Here is a 17177-nt window from a genome sequence, read left to right on the forward strand (position 1 = left end):
TTACTATGGACAGGGGTTACTATGGACAGGAGTTACTATAGACAGGGGTAACTATGGACAGGAGTTACTATAGACAGGAGTTACTATAGACAGGGGTACTATGGACAGGGTTACTATGGACAGGGTGGACAGGGGTAACTATGGAACAGGGGTTACCTATAGACATGGGGTAACTATGGACAGGAGTTACTATAGACAGGGTAACTATGGACAGGGGGTTTAACCCCTGTCCATAGTAACCCCTGTCTATAGTAACTCCTGTCCATAGTAACCCCTGTCCATAGTAACCCCTGTCCATAGTAACCCCTGTCCGTAGTAACCCCTGCCCATAGCAACCCCTGTCTATATTAACCCCTGTCATAGGCAAACCCAGTAGACAGGGGTGGAACTCACATCCAGCAGCAAATAACATATAGCCCTTGATCCTCACCAACATCCTCTCTTCCTACTTTTCCCTCACTCCTCTCTCTTCAGGCAAGATTCATGAAAACCCTGTTGTTACCTGCGGGAATAACCCAGAGATCATAGCAGCGCACAGACATGTTCCTCGTCTTACTCCAAATATCTGGAATGTATTTACTGAGCTGAGGTTTGAGTTCCAGAGCTCTCTGTGGCCTCAGGCTGAGTGGACATGGTTGTCGTGAGATTTAAGCAGCAACATTCTAACCCTGTCCTCCTAATTTCCCTATAACGATACAGAGAGAATGTAGACTTATAACTGGTACGCAGCTTATGAATTTTAATGAATTGTAAATGTTATGTGGTCTTTATGAGTTTGATGGATTGTAGCTAGTGCATTCGGAAAGTATTCAGACCCCTTGACTTTTTCCACATTTTGTTAAGTTACAGCCTAATTATAAAATTGATTCAATTAAATATTTTCCTCATCAATCTACACACAATACCCCATAATGAAACTACAATTGAAATCTTTGCTAATTTATTCAAAATAAAAAATGTATCCTTGAGATGATTCTACAACTTGATTAGAGTCCACCTGTGGTAAATTCAATTGATTGGACATGATTTGGAAAGGCACACACCTGTCTATGTAGGTCAAAAACACAAAAACCAAGCTATGAGGTCGAAGGAATTGTCCGTACAGCTCCGAGACAGGATTGTGATCTGGGGAAGGGTACCAAAAAATATCTGCAGCATTTTATTTGATTTGATTTAACCTTTATTTAGCTAGGCGTCGAAGGTCCCCAAGAACACAGTGGCCTCCATTCTTAAATGGAAGAAGTTATGAACCTCCAAGACTCTTCCTAGAGTTGGCCACTAGGCCAAACTGAGCAATCGGGAGAGAAGGGYCTTGGTCAGGGAGGTGACCAAGAACCCGATGGTCACTCTAACAGAGTTCCAATGTGGAGATGGGAGAACCTTCCAGAAGGACAACCATCTCTGCAGCATTCCACCAATCAGGCCTTTATGGTAGAGTGGCCAGATGGAAGCCACTCCTCAGTAAAAGGCACATGGCAGCCCGCTTGCGGTTTGCCAAAAGGCACCTAAAGGACTCTCAGACCATGAGAAACACGATTCTCTGGTCTGATGAAACTAAGATTGAACTATTTGGCCTGAATGCCAAATGTCACATCTGGAGGAAACCTGGCACCATCCCTACCGTGAAGCATGGTGGTGGCAGCATCATGCCGTGGGGATGTTTATCAGTGGCAGGGACTGGGAGACTTCTCAGGATCGATGGAAAATATGAACGGAGCAAAGTACAGAGAGATCCTTGCCCAAAAAATTGTCAAAGCCTCCAGTCACCCGAGTCATAAACTGTTCTCTCTGCTACCGCACGGAAAGCGGTCCCGGAGCGCCAAGTCTAGGTCTAAAAGGTTACTTAACAGCTTCCACCCCAAAGTAATAAGACTGCTGAACAATTCATCAAATGGCCACCCAGACTATTTACATTGACCCCCAACCCCCCCCCCCCCCCCAAAACATGACAGAGCTTGAGAGGATCTGCAGAGAAGAATGGGAGACACTCCCCAAATACAGGTGTGCCAAGCTTGTAGCGTCATACCCAAGAAGACTCGAGACTGTAATCGCGGCCAAAGGTCCTTCAACAAAGTGCAGAGTAAATGGTCTGAATACTTATGTAAATGTAATATTTCCGTTTTAAATTTTTTATAGATTTCCTAAATATTTTAACTGTTTTTGCTTTGTCATTATGGGGTATTGTGATGTCATGATGGGCTATTGTGATGTCATGATGGGCTATTGTGATGTCATGATGGGGTATTGTGTGTAGATTGATGAGAGGGAAAAAACTATTTAATTATTTTTTAGAATAAGGCTGTAAAGTAACAAAATGTGGAAAAAGTGAAGGGGTCTGAATACTTTCTGAATGTTAAAGGGCTTGAGAAGGCCACTGTGAGTAGCAAGACAACAAGGGGTCATTCATTTACATTTTTTGTCATTTAACAGACACGCTTATCCATAGCAGAGATCTGTATATAATGACAAGATGCTCATGTCTCCAACCTAACAACGGAGGCGGGAAGGCAAGCCACAAGTTGAGAGATACATTGGGCTTATTTTGGACAGATTTTGTGATTTCGCTTCAAATCTTCCTCTCTGCACTCTTACAGGAGTAATTAAGGTTAAGTGCCTTGCTCAAGGGCATATCGACAAAATGTTCTCCTGGTCAGCTTGGGGATTCAAAAAGCTCTCAACCGCTAGGCTACCTGACACCCATATGAATTCAATCCCTTTCTGACTGCACCCCTTTTGATTTACAGTAAATGATAGGGTGCCATACCCCACCATTAGAAATACAGGTCTTGATCACTGAAAACTGTTGAGTTTGGTATAATTTTTTAAAGTTTACGAACAGCGTTTCAAACTATTTGATAATTTCTTGGAAAAGTATATATATTTTTTTTTAAATACATTTTTTTAACCTTTAATTTCAATTATCTAAAAACGTGTTAACTCAGATTTGTCTCATTTTCGCATATGTTGTAACGTAGACCCTAATTTACATAATCTGTTGTGGRCGCTATCGGTTGAAACACAGCATACTCTTGAATACAGTGTGGGTGTCATTTAAATCATAGAAACAGAATTCATAGAATGGACCTATCCCTTCAGACCACTGCAATTTAGCTGGTACACCATTGACATTTAAATGTAATTCAATAGGTTTCTTATTGGAGGGTTGACAATTTAATTTAAAACAATGGATATTCCCACTCAAGTCAACATTCTCAGATGTGTGAACCTAGAACCGTCTGGTACCATTTGAAAGTTGAAATTGTATTTTCATTTTAGTACATTTATCAGCCAAAACATCACACCCACCCTGTATTCAAGAGCATGTTGAGTCTCAACCCGAGCGTGATGTCAAATTTACACCTTTTTAGATCATAGATATTAAAGGTACAGGTATTGTGTGTGTTCACCATTTATTCATCATTACTGCCATATTAACAAACAATTTACTAATCATTAGTAAATGTATTTTTTCAGTCCATCATCTAAAGTGGATGCTATTTACATTTTTAGAAATACTTAATAAATGTTTTGAGTGACCAGTGTAATTTTTCTCAAAAAGATGGGCATGCCATTGGTAGACATTGGCAGATTTCCTCTGTCCAGTGTATGTGTTCTTTTGCCCATCATAATGTTTTATTTTTATTGGCCAGTCTGAGATATGGATTTTTCTTTGCAACTCTGCCTAGAAGGCCAGCATCCCGGAGTCGCCTCTTCACTGTTGACATTAAGACTGGTGTTTTGCGAGTACTATTTAATGAAGCTGCCGTTGAGGACTTGTGAGGCATTTCTCAAACTAGACACTCTAATGTAATTGTCCTCTTGCTCAGTTGTGCACTGAGGCCTCCCACTCCTCTTTCTATTCTGGTTAGAGCCAGTTTGCGCTGTTCTGTGAACGGAGTAGTACACAGCGTTGTACGAGATCTTCAGTTTCTTGGAAATTTCTCGCATGGAATAGCCTTCATTTCTCAGAACAAGAATAGACTGACGAGTTTCAGAAGAAAGTTCTTTGTTTCTGGCCATTTTGAGCCTGTTATCGAACCCACAAATGCTGATGCTCCAGATACTCAACTAGTCTAAAGAAGGCCAGTTTTATTGCTTCTTTAATCAGAACAACAGTTTTCAGCTGTGCTATCATAATTGCAAAAGGGTTTTCTAATGATCAATTAGCCTTTTAAAATGATAAACTTGGATTAGCTAACACAACATGCCATTGGAACACAGGACTGATGGTTGCTGATAATGGGCCTCTGTAGACCTATGTAGATATTCCATAAAAAATCTGCCATTTCCAGCTACAATAGTCATTTACAACATTAACAATGTCTACACTGTATTTCTGTTAATTGTATGTTATTCTAATGAACAAGAAAATGTGCTTTTCTTTCAAAAACAAGGACATTTTGAAGTGACCCCAAACTTTTGCACGGTAGTGTGTATATATACTGTATATACACATGAAGGAAAAAAATAATTTAATGAATTTTAGAATAAGGCTGTAACGTAACAAAATGTGGAATAATTCATCCCATAATAGCAAATCAAAAACAGTTTTTTAGACATTTTTGCAAATTTATTACAAAAATAGCAAATTTACATGAGTATTCAGACCCTTTACTCAGTACTTTGTTGAAGCACCCTTGGCAGCGATTACAGCCCTGAGTCTTCTTGGGTATGACGCTACAAGCTTGGCACACCTGTATTTGGGAGTTTCTCTCATTAATCTCTGCAGATCCTCTCAAGCTCTGTCATGTTGGATTTTATTTTTATTTGTATTTAACCTTTATTTAACTAGGCAAGTCAGTTAAGAACAAATTCTTATTTACAATGACGGCCTACCAAAAGGCAAAAGGCCTCCTGCGGGGACTGGGGCTGGGATTAAAAGAAAAAACATATATATATATAAATTTAGGACAAAATACACATCACGACAAGAGAGACAACACTACATAAAGAGAAACCTAAGACAACAACATAGCAAGGCAGCAACACAGGACAACACAGCATGGTAGCAACACAACATAACAACAATATGGTAGCAACACAACATGCTAGTAGCACAAAACATGGTACGAACATTACTGGGCACAAAGGGCAAGAAGGTAGAGACAACCATACATCACACAAAGCAACCAAAACTATCAGTAAGAGTGTCCATGATTGAGTCTTTGAATGAAGAGATTGAGATAAAACTGTCCAGTTTGAGTGTTTGTTGCAGCTCGTTCCAGTCACTAGCTGCAGCAAACTGAAAAGAGGAGCGACCCAGGGATGTGTGTGCTTTGGGGACCTTAAACAGAATGTGACTGGCAGAACGGGTGTTGTATGTGGAGGATGAGGGCTGCAGTAGATATCTCAGATAGGGGGGAGTGAGGCCTAAGAGGGTTTTATAAATAAGCATCAACCAGTCGGTCTTTTAATGGGTATAAAGAGATGACCAGTTTACCGAGGAGTATAGAGTGCAGTGATGTGTCCTATAAGGAGCATTGGTGGCAAATCTGATGGCCAAATGGTAAAGGACATCTAGCCGCTCGAGAGCACCCTTACCTGCTGATCTATAAATGATGTATCCGTAATCTAGCATGGGTAGGATGGTCATCTGAATCAGGGTTAGTTTGGCAGCTGGGGTGAAAGAGGAGTGATTATGATAGAGGAAACCAAGTCTAGATTTAACTTCAGCCTGCATCTTTGATATGTGCTGAGAGAAGGACAGTGTACAGTCTAGCCATACTCCCAAGAACATGTATGAGGTGACTACCTCAAGCTCTAAACCCTCAGAGGTAGTAATTACACCTGTGGGGAGAGAGACATTCTTCTTACCAAACCACATGACCTTTGTTTTGGAGGTGTTCAGAACAGAGAAAGCTTGTTGGACACTAAGAAAGCTTTGTTGTAGAGCATTTAAAACAAAATCCCGGGAGGGGCCAGCTGAGTATAAGACTGTATCATCTCCATATAAATGGATGAGAGAGCTTCCTACTGCCTGAGCTATGTTGTTGATGTAAATTGAGAAGAGCGTGGGGCCTGGGATCGAGCCTTGGAGTACTCCCATGGTGACAGGCAGTGGCTGAGACAGCAGATTTTCTGACTTTATACACTGCACTCTTTGAGAGAGGTAGTTAGCAAACCAGGCCAAAGACCCCTCGGAGACACCAATACGCCTTAGCCGGCCCACAAGAATGGAAGGGTCTACCGTATCAAAAGCTTTGGCCAAGTCAATAAAAATAGCAGCACAACTTTGCTTAGAATCAAGGGCAATGGTGACATCATTGTGGACCTTTCAGGTTGCAGTGACACATCCATAACCTGAGCGGAAACCAGATTGCACACCAGAGAGAATACTACAGACATCAAGAAAACCAGTCAGTTGATAATTGACATGTTTTTCCAACAGTTTGATCTTCCCCTTTAAATAAAGGACGAACCGTGGCTGCCTTCCAATCAATGGGAACCTCCCCAGAAAAGAGAGACAGGTTAAGAAGGTCGGAGATAGGCTTGTCGATGAGAGGGGCAGCAACCTTAAAGAAGAAAGGGTCTAAACCATCTGATCCAGATGTTTTATTGGGGTCAAGTTTGAGGAGCTCCTTCAGCACCTCGGACTCAGAATGGGGAGCATCGCTGCACAGCTATTTTCAGGTCTCTCCAGAGATGATCGATCGGGTTCAAGTCCAGGCTCTGGCTGGGCCATTCAAGGATATTCGTAGACTTGTCCCAAAGCCAATCCTGCGTTGTCTTGGCTGTGTGCTTAGGGTCGTTGTCCTGTTGGAAGGTGAACCTTCATCCCAATCTGAGGTCCTGAGCGCTCTGGAGCACGTTTTCATCAAGGATCTCTCTCTCTGTAATTTACTCTGTTCATCTTTTCCTCGATCCTGTCTAGTCTCCCAGTCCCTGCTGCTGAAAAACATCCCCACAATGTGATGCTGCCACCACCATGCTTCACCGTAGGGATGGTGCCAGGTTTCCTCCCGACATGATGCTTGGCATTCAGGCCAAAGAGTTCAATCTTAGTTTCATCAGACCAGAGAATCTTGTTTATCATTGTTTATTAGTCTTTAGGTGCCTTTTGGCCAACTTCAAGCGGGCTGTCATGTGCCTTCTACTGAGAAGTGGCTTCCGTCTGGCCACTCTACCGTAAAGGCCTGATTGGTGGAATGCTGCAAAGATGTTTGTCCTTCTGTTCTTGGTCACCTCCCTGACCAAGGCCCTTCTCCCCCGATTGCTCAGTTTGGCCGGGGGGCCAGCTCTAGAAAGAGTCTTGGTGGTTCCAAACATCTTTAATTTAAAAATGGAGGTCACTGTGTTCTTGGGGACCTTCAATGCTGCAGACATTTTTTGGTACACTTTCCCAGTTCTGTGCCTTGACACAATCCTGTCTTGGAGCTCTACGGACAATTCCTTCGACCTCATGGCTTGGTTTCCGAAGGCACTGTATATATATGTGTGTTTGTGTGTGTGTGTGTATGTGTGTGAATAACTTGCTTACTAACATTTACAAATGTGGGAGTAATGATTCATAAATGATGAGCGAATGGTTTGTAAATGCCTTACACATGGTTTATTATGGACCCTTAACATAAACTTTCCAAAATATGTTTTTTTAATTAAAAACCTTTTTTTTCAAGAAATTATTAAATAGTTTGACAACCCTGTTTGTAAGCTTTCAAATGATATCAAACTCAACCGTTTATCTTTGTCAGTCATGAAGACATGGATGTCTCATGGTACGGTAGGGTATGCAAAAATGGGTCAAAGTTGAACACCTCTTATCTCCTGAAATCATATGGAATGACCCCAAGACAACACTCTCTCCAGCCTCTACGTGCGCTCTCGTCTTGACCCAAATAACATAATCGGAGTCATGTTGCACATTAATTAATTGCATTAAGTCAAAGGACACAAATCAGCCAGATCATAAAGCTGCTGGTCTTCTCCACTTGTTATGTAGTCGTGTCTTTGTAATTTATGTGAGCAACTTCTAGAACCAGCTTGCACTATGGCTTTAGGGTCACGATCACCCCTTTAGGGTCACGATCACTCCTTTAGGGTCACGATCACCCCTTTAGGGTCACGATCACTCTTTTAGGGTCACGATCACTCCTTTAGGGTCACGATCACTCCTTTAGGGTCACGATCACCCCTTTAGGGTCACGATCACTCCTTTAGAGTCATGATCACTCCTTTAGGGTCATGATCACTCCTTTTGGTTCAGGAGAGTAAAATCATAACATGCAGGTGTTTGTTTGTGAGTGTTTCATGGACATCTAATTTTGTTCTGAAATGACCAACTTGGGAATGTGGCTGGCTGTAGATCCACAGATATCCCACTGGGCACAGACATCAACGTCCATTCCATGTTGGTTCAACGTAATTTCATTGAAATGACGTGGAAACAGCGTTGATTCAACCAGTGTGTGCCCAGTGGGCTGTTGTTGGAAGCTGTGCTGTAGAGTGAATTTAGGCATATGTTAGTAATACAGTAGCCTACTATAAACTATAAACTAGAAAACGAGTTCTGCAATGGTAGACATTTCCTATAACTGCACACGTCATGCAATTTCGGTATGTTATAGTGAAGTGATATAGCTTCCCTTCTCTGTTGACAGTTTAGACTTTTGGAACGCCACACTAAATAAAAACGGTACTTATGTCCCCTATATACCCAAATGGCCCGGTTGTTTACACACTTGTCCATCAGGTTTGGCTCCATGCGGCCTCCATATGTATCCAAAAGATTATGAGAGGTCTTCAAAACCAACGTTGCCATTTCTGAGCTCCGTAAGTGCACCGTGTTTAGAGATGGCGCAGATTGGAGATCCCGTGTCAATATCAACAGTTAGAATCCTTTAATCTTACAGGCTACATCTTTCTGCAGAGTAGTCAAACTTTGTGTGTTTTATATTTAAAGAGTGAAAATTAGAATCAGAGAATGTGTGTATTTATGTCTTGTTTGCTCATGCCACAACTTTATTTAGCCTATCCTGTAGCTATTTAGTTGAGGAAAAATAAATAATAGGTTGACCCTGGACTGCCCGCCATAAAACGTTTGAATTTAATGAGAATGCTTAAAGGTCTATTTTTATAGTCACATTATGTTAATCACAGTAAAGTAGTAATGTTTTCAGTATTTCCGATAACTTTAACGTTGTTGTCAAAACCTCAAGTTCCAAGCACTATTTACTAGAAGCTGACGTTATTTAAGGTTCATTCTATTCACCTGGAAATATACTTCTGAGTAGTGAAAAGTTCATTTAAAAGCCAACTGGGAAGCATTGCAGTTTTACAGTGTCTTAAATTGGTTAACTTCTTCTGTTCATTACAAACGGAACTCAAAGGTTGTAGGCCTAGATTCCCTGAGAGAAAAAAAAGAATTCCCTTACAATCTGATTTATTTTCTGTGAAATCACAACTTCGGTAATTTTACACTCCAATTCATTAATGTTTGAGGTAATGGCGATGCCCACCTGCACTATATTTAGCCTATAAAATAGGCAAAAAACGCTTTTATTTATTTATTATGAAGTAGACTTTTTAGGCCTACTGATCTGACAACTATTTAACGAACCTACCTTTTTGAAATTAAATGTCGTTATTTTTTATTTTGGTACTATACGACCTCTACCTGTTCAGCCTTTTGTGGCTGGTGATTGACGATGTTTGCCTTTGATATGGTATCATCTGCCTTCAGTACGCCTGATAATGTTCCATTGACATGTATAAAATGTGTAGGTGTTTTCTAATGTATCGTCTCCCAGTTGAGTTCTAACTTAAGCAGTGCGTTGATCGTACCAGATGCATTGTTATTTTCTAGTCAACTTTTTAAGTTTTCCAAACAAGCACGTAGAGAGAAGTTCGCTAACTCTATTCAAATCTTACCTTAATAACATTGGAAGTATTCCACAATTCTGACGACGGATCAGCTCCGAGAGAGATATTACCATCTATGGCTGCAGATAGGCTATTGCGGCGGCGTATTATGCTTAACCAATACTAATGCACTAAATCACAGATTGGACACGTTATTGTTGTCATCTTGTTACACGTCATGAAACACATTGAGGCAAAAAATTACAGACTGTCGCTTAGTCACAAAATAGAACTCAATTGATTGAACATGAAATTGATTCCAATATGATTGAAATAGGCTATATAGGCACACGTAGCCGACATGTCTATTTTAATTACAGTCGTCTCGGGTTTTCAGTTGAATCATTTTTATCCTTCACTTGTTTGTAACAATTGCAAATACTTTGGCAACTTCGTGCTGAAGTTATACGATTCTAACGATCATAATGCTACAAAAGGCTGTGGGAAACGAGGCCCTGGTATATTTCATTCGATATTGTACATGGTTATTCTGAATATCTTCAGTTGTCAGTTTCTATTGACCTCTGACCTCTGAAATAATCAACTGCTCGTTTGTTTCGAAGTTTTTTTTTATTTGGAATTATCAAATGCAACGGAGTTATTGCATAGCTTATTTTTTTATATATTTTTTTTTATGTCCGTATGCTCTATTTGATTTAATGCAATTGTATTTGATTTTGTTGTTTTTAACGCAAGACTGTCTCAAGAATTGGAAAATAACATATTTTGAAAATAAATGGAAACAAGCAAATGCCACAAAGCAAGACATATCCATATCGAATATGACAGCCTGTCAATGATAACATTACCCCCCCCACCCCACCCCCACACACACACATATTAATACCATTACCAAACTAAAACATGTAGTAAATAGATAATAAATGTCACACTGTCTTCCCGCCAAGACGATCCAAAAAACAGAGGTTGTAGATGGCCAAAACGCTCTACCCGTCCAGACTGTCCAAAGGCTGTTGGGACATGGCAGTGGTAAAAATAATTATTTCTGTATCCGTTTTCTGTGTGTTAAATGCATTATTCAAGGCACCCGGCCCAGCAGTATAAGGACAAACCCTGTTGCTATTGCTTGAACCGGTTCTATGAAGTCTAATTGATGGGCAAAAAAAAAAAAAGAAGCTAGCGCATAACTAAGATATCTCGTCTATTCAGTAGATTTGAGGTGATATTCATCTTCAACCAAAATGCCTTAGTTCAGTTTCATTGTGGATATTCAAAATGTAGCCAACAGCATAAAAAAAAAGACAAACAACTGGCCCACCATTATTTCTAATATGTTTCGGCAGTGTTCTCCTGAAATGATGCGTATTCTAACATTTCAAGTAGAATGCATTTGAGAAAGAACGTCAAAAAGAGCTCGAAAATCAAGCGTTGTGCATGAATTGTAGCCAACAGATTATAATGTAATATAATACAAGATATTCATAGATACCCCCCCCCCCACCACACACATTCCCTGAACTGAATCACAAAGAATTACTGTTGCGTTGACATTAATCCGGCCAGTTGGGTCTAAAATAATATAATCTGTAAAACAAAGTGAAGAAAAAAATGAGGGCAACAATACATTTCCTCGGGCGCATTTGGCCATTTGGCACTGAACATAACAAAACGCCTTCATGTTTGTTTAATGTGCCTTGCGTAAAATGCTCTCTATATCCCTGCCCGAATTAGTCATCTGCTTGTTTTTGTAACAAAATGAAAGAGGATTTAAATGGTTAATTGTAGCGACAGGAATCACACGTGATTGAATTCTTGGCGGATCATATCAGCCCACTGTCCCGCTTAGTCCTCCCTGTTTCACGGGTCTTTGTTCATGATCTCCTAAATCCCACCCACTTCAAATGAAGAAAAGAGTAAGAAAAAACACGCGCTCGCACAGAAACCTTGCTTTCACTGTAACCGGGACCAGAGTAGAGTCGTTAAAGTGCATGCCGGACTGACCTCATGATGGAGGCGGACAGTTGTTTGTCTTTCTCTTCGCAGCCAAACCGGACAACACTGAATAACTCCCCCGGTTTGGATCAGAATAGTTCTGGAGGTTCGTTCCTTCCCTGCGATGAACTACAGAAAAGTACACATCTTCCTCTCGCTCACCGTCTGAGTCTCCGGGATCAGGGTGACTTCTACAGCTCAAGCTCCATGGGACGGTTTAACGACGGCGTGCCCGCGGACTTTACGCACGGGGCAGCCTCCACGAATCCTCGCGCCTTGCCCAACAAACACAGCAAATACATGGAAAATATTAATCAGGACCAAAAGGTTTTATCAGTAAGCGGGAAGGGCTCGTTTTATGAAAATTACTCGGAGGGTAAGTGGAGTTTTTATTAAAATAATCGAAATCACGGCCATCAGTGTGTGAGGCTACGAAAATAGTAATAATTATCATAATAATCGTTATTATTATTATTATTATTATAACGTAGGCTATTTACCAAAATAATATAGGCTTAACTGAATAATGTCCTGAGTCTATTGCCTGTGGAAACCGTTTGACTTATCAAACATAGGCAAAATCCATCGTGAAAAAAATCATGGAGATCAACATTTCTGTAGCCAGCTACCTCAATTTGTTTCAAGTTTGTCTTTAAAGTGTGGTGACTTGGATAAAAATATTTTCAGAGTTTCTTTGGCGCTGCACAGCCAGCGTATTTTTCAAGGCCTTGGACAAAAACGTCTCCAACGATCGTAATTCATTTTCACTAAATGTCTGATTTTTAATTGTTCACCTACAATTGTATTATTATTCAGCTTGTTTGAATGAATTATGATAGTGTTCCAAATGACTATCGAAAGACTTTATTAGTCCACACAGCAGGCCCGGATCAAAGAAATCCCCCCCAAAACGGAATTACTTTGTAGTATAGATCTGAATGCTACTAAGGCTTATTTAGTCCACACATGATAATACTAGGCTAACATATTGAATTAGGCCTATATTTTGTTCCTTGCGAGTTCTTTTTCAGAACTTAATTATTTTTTTGGTGCACATAATTTCCCCAATGTTGCCTATAAAATGTTAATAAAATATTGAAACACATATATAGGGCCATGGCATGTTATAAGCCTAAACGACTACAAAATGATATAGCCCACGTAATTGTCTAGGCCTACTCAAATGAATGTGCAACTATATCTAAAAATGTATTTTAGCCTTTAGGCTACCTTAGTTGTGTCACCAAATGTAGGCTATCACAATGTAAAAATCACTTGGTAAAAGTGGACGCACATCACTGGTGATAAATACGTCATCAGGTTTTATCTGCACTTGACACTGGTAGTCACAATTAGTTTTGATGTAAAGTGCGAGCGGGCCAAAGGTCAGAAAGTGACTGAGCCGTCTAGGTGCGTGATTACGGCGTCCGCGCAGGAAGCTTCCACCCGTGCGGTGTAAACACATCAATCCCGTGCAGCCTTCACAAAATACATTCATAAATAAAAATGTAAAAAATACAGCTAAAGTTTATTTTGAAATTGATCATGTTTCTTATCTGAAAGCGCTGTTTTTGTTTCTGAATAGCTAAGTAAAGTTGCACATATCCAAATTAGATTCTCAAGATGTCCTTTATGCTAAATTTGACTCCGTGTCCTTTTGTTGTTTACGTCAAACTTTTCAGATGACATTTTCTTTTGCAATATCATCACATTTAACCACATTAGAACATTCTCAAAAATAATTGTAAAATATATTCTATTCATTAAAATTAGAACTAGATTAACTTTAGATATAAAAACTGAACATGCAAATGAGATAAAACTTTGGCCAACTCAGATGTTTTGATAATGTAATGAGATGATTTAATGTGAGATTTGATTAACAACAACAAAACATCTTTGGCTTGAAGCATGCAACAATACAGCAGTCCACGTTTAAAACACTTTATTAAACTTGTATAATATCCCATGAACTCAAGTCTTAGGATATGACATGGTTCTTCAGTATTATTTATTGAAGTTTTGAAATCCATCCTCTAAAGTTGCCAATGAAGGCATGTGAGTTCTGATAAGGACTTAGTGATGTATGTGTTCAGAATAACATTCATATCAGTCTGATTCATGTTGTTGCCAAAGACAGCCATATGATGGTGCAGAGAGCCTCCATCTTGACAGTTTATCTTTATCTGCAATCTAGATAACAGCATGGTCTGATGTCAAATTGACTGGATGATATTCTATTTCCATAGGCTTTGACTGTGGTCTTGAATTATTTATTTTCTTAGATTCTTCAGATATTAGCAAACACAACCCACGCACACACACACTTGACACACACGCAGGAGTGCACACACACGCAGGAACGCACACACTAGTGCGCATGCACGCCGAGCACGCACGCACACACACGCACACAAAGGTTTTTTATTAAAAACACTTAATGAAAGAGTTTATTAAAATTTTCAAAATAGGGGTTGTTGACTATATAATACTGTGGCTCCTGAGAGCCCCAAATATTGGTATGATTAGATGGATACTTTTTTGGGGGGGACAAGAGAAATCCATTTGTTGTCAGTCTGTGAACTCTAAAGCAGTTTAACCTGACTGTTGGTTTTCTGGGTCAGATTTGAGTGGAGATGTGGTCCACATGACAGTTGCTTGCTGTCCAACATTCTGGGGCACAGTCAGACTCACACACCTTCAAAGGCAGACTAGTCTTCCTGTTTTGTCTATCGGTGCTTGGAAGGGGCGGGGGAGGGTTGGGGTTTAAGGATGGTAGAGCAGTGGGATGTTATCCCACATAGCATAAAAATGTTATACAAAGAAATTGATATATTGAGATAGGGGGATGATCAATTGACCAGGTATTCATAAACCGAGATCTCTTGCATGTTGACACTTCTTGACCTTCACAGTCCCCCCCCCCAAAAAAAAAATGTACAAAAGCAAAATGATTAAAAAGAAAACATTTTACATTTGGAAAAGTTAAATGACAAAAATGCTATTTCATCAAAACTTGTTACTAATACTTCAATCTCATTATCTAATCTGCATAAGAAGTCAATTATAAAATACTGTTAAACCCAATCCAATGCTCGCAAAATGTTACATTTTTCATTTACATAACAAGAGGCCAGGGAGAGAAGAGCTGAAATGTCCACGTGATGTCAGTATATACTCACATTGGTCCATTTGGACTTTATCTCGACTGTACAGTTTTGTAAATGCATTTCACATACTGTACATCTCCAATTACACTGGACCATAGGGAGAGAGGATGTGGGCTCTTGGTAAAAGCCAGCGGTGGAAAAAGTACCCAAATGTTATACTTGAGTAAAAGTAAAGATACCTTCATAGAAAATGAATCAAGTAAAAGTGAAAGTCACCCAGTAAAATACTACTTGAGTAAAAGTCTAAAAGTATTTGGTTTTTAAATATACTTGAGTATCAAAATGTAAATGCAATTGCCAAAATATACTTAAGTATCAAAAGTAAATATCATTTCAAATTCCTTATATTAAGCAAACCAGACAACACACTTTCTTGTTTTTTAAATTAACAGATAGCCAGGGGCACAGTCCAACACTCAGACATCAGTTACAGATAGCCAGGGGCACAGTCCAACACTCAGACATCACTGGGTGGTGTTTGGGGTGACTGGACTGTACCCTATAATGTTTTTTACTCTGGCGTGTTTTTGGTGACTGGACTGTACCATTAATGTTTACTCTGGTGGTGTTTGGATGACTGGACTGTACCTATAATGTTTACTCTGGGGTGTTTGGTGACTGGACATGTACCATAATGTTTTACTCTGGCGTGTTTGGATGACTGGACTGTACCATAATGTTTACTCTGGGGTTTGGATTGACTGGACTGTACCTAATGTTTACTCTGGTGTGTTTGGGTGACTGGACTGTACCATAATGTTTTACTCTGGGGTGTTTGGATGACTGGACTGTACCATAATGTTTTACTCTGGCGTGTTTTGGATGACTGGACTGTACCATAATTGTTTTACTCTGGGTGTGTTTGAATGACTGGACTGTACCTATGTTTACTCTGGGGTGTTTGGATGACTGGACAGTACCATAAGTTTCTCTGGCGTGTTTGAATGACTGGACTGTACACATAATGTTTACTCTGGGTGTGTTTGGATGACTGGACTGTAGATAAGACTGTTATTGTTATGTTTAATTGTCCCTGCACAATGAAATCAGGGAACGGGCCTGTCTCCGTCCGTTGTACGTTGCTTACATTACAGTAATAGTAATTAAGTTGAATGTATTGTCACACGCGCGGGGGGGAGCATCATTCGTGGGGACGACATGTTTACTGTTGCCTTGTTACAGTATGTCTAACTCTGTGGTCCCAGAAAGAGAATCACTCTCCCTCAGTATCTGCGCACTCCTCCTCTGTCCTAAAGTAATATGTATGTCCACAGCCTCACACAGGGACCATTTGAGAGCAGTCATTTAACATCAACCTATTTCAATTTCTGTTCCAAAACAGAGGGCTTTCTTTCCACCGTAAACACAACATTCCTGTCCTGGCGTCTAAAAAATGGAAACCTTTTACCCAATTTAGTGCATTACTGTACCGGGACCTCTTAGGACTCTGGTCAAAGTAGTGCACTATATAGGGAATAGGGACCCTTAGAACTATGGTCAAAAGTAGTGCACTATATAGGGAATAGGGACCCTTAGGACTCTGGTCAAAAGTAGTGCATCATGTAGGGAAAAGGATGCCATTTAGGATGTAACCCCTGATTTCTATTTAGATCCAACCTCACATCATAGTTCATCATGCCAAGAGTTGGAAAGAGGTTATTAAGATTTTACAATCTAAGAATAAGTTACTCAAAAAGACATCAGACATGCTGTAGTGTAGCTTTTACCAGTGGTGTAAAGTACTTAAGTAAAAATACTTGAAAGTACTATTAAGTAGTTTTTGGGGGGGGGGGGGGTATCTGTACTTCTTTTACTATTTATATTTTTGACAACTATTTATTTTACTTCCTTACATTCTAAAGAAAATGATGTACTTTTTACTCCATACATTTTCTCTGACACTAACGTACTCCCTAAATGTTTAATGCTTAGCAGGACAGGGAAATAGTCCAATTCACGCACTAATCAAGAAAACATCCCTGGTCATCTACTGCCTCTTATCTGGTGGACCTCACGAAAACACAAATGCTTTGTTTTTATAACATGATGTCTGAGTGTTGGACTGTGCCCCTGGCTATCTGTAAATGATGTCTGAGTGTTGGACTGTGCCCCTGGCTATCTGTAATGATGTCTGAGTGTTGGACTGTGCCCCTGGCTATCTGTAACTGATGTCTGAGTGTTGGACTGTGCCCGCTG

At 40.0% G+C, this 17177-nt stretch overlaps 1 protein-coding gene across 1 annotated transcript in view; it reads left to right on the forward strand.

Moving 5' to 3' along the window:
• Positions 1-11761: 11761 nt before the first annotated feature.
• LOC112071601 (homeobox protein aristaless-like 3) overlaps positions 11762-17177 on the forward strand; it is a 13079-nt gene continuing 7663 nt past the window's right edge. Inside the window, exon 1 of the mRNA XM_024139040.1 lies at positions 11762-12187. Coding sequence (XP_023994808.1) covers positions 11824-12187 — 364 coding nt within the window. The 5' untranslated portion in view covers positions 11762-11823. The remainder of the gene's footprint in view (positions 12188-17177) is intronic.

This window comes from Salvelinus sp. IW2-2015, unplaced genomic scaffold (genome assembly GCF_002910315.2).
Source record: "Salvelinus sp. IW2-2015 unplaced genomic scaffold, ASM291031v2 Un_scaffold1658, whole genome shotgun sequence".
NCBI classification, from domain to species: Eukaryota; Metazoa; Chordata; class Actinopteri; order Salmoniformes; family Salmonidae; genus Salvelinus; species Salvelinus sp. IW2-2015.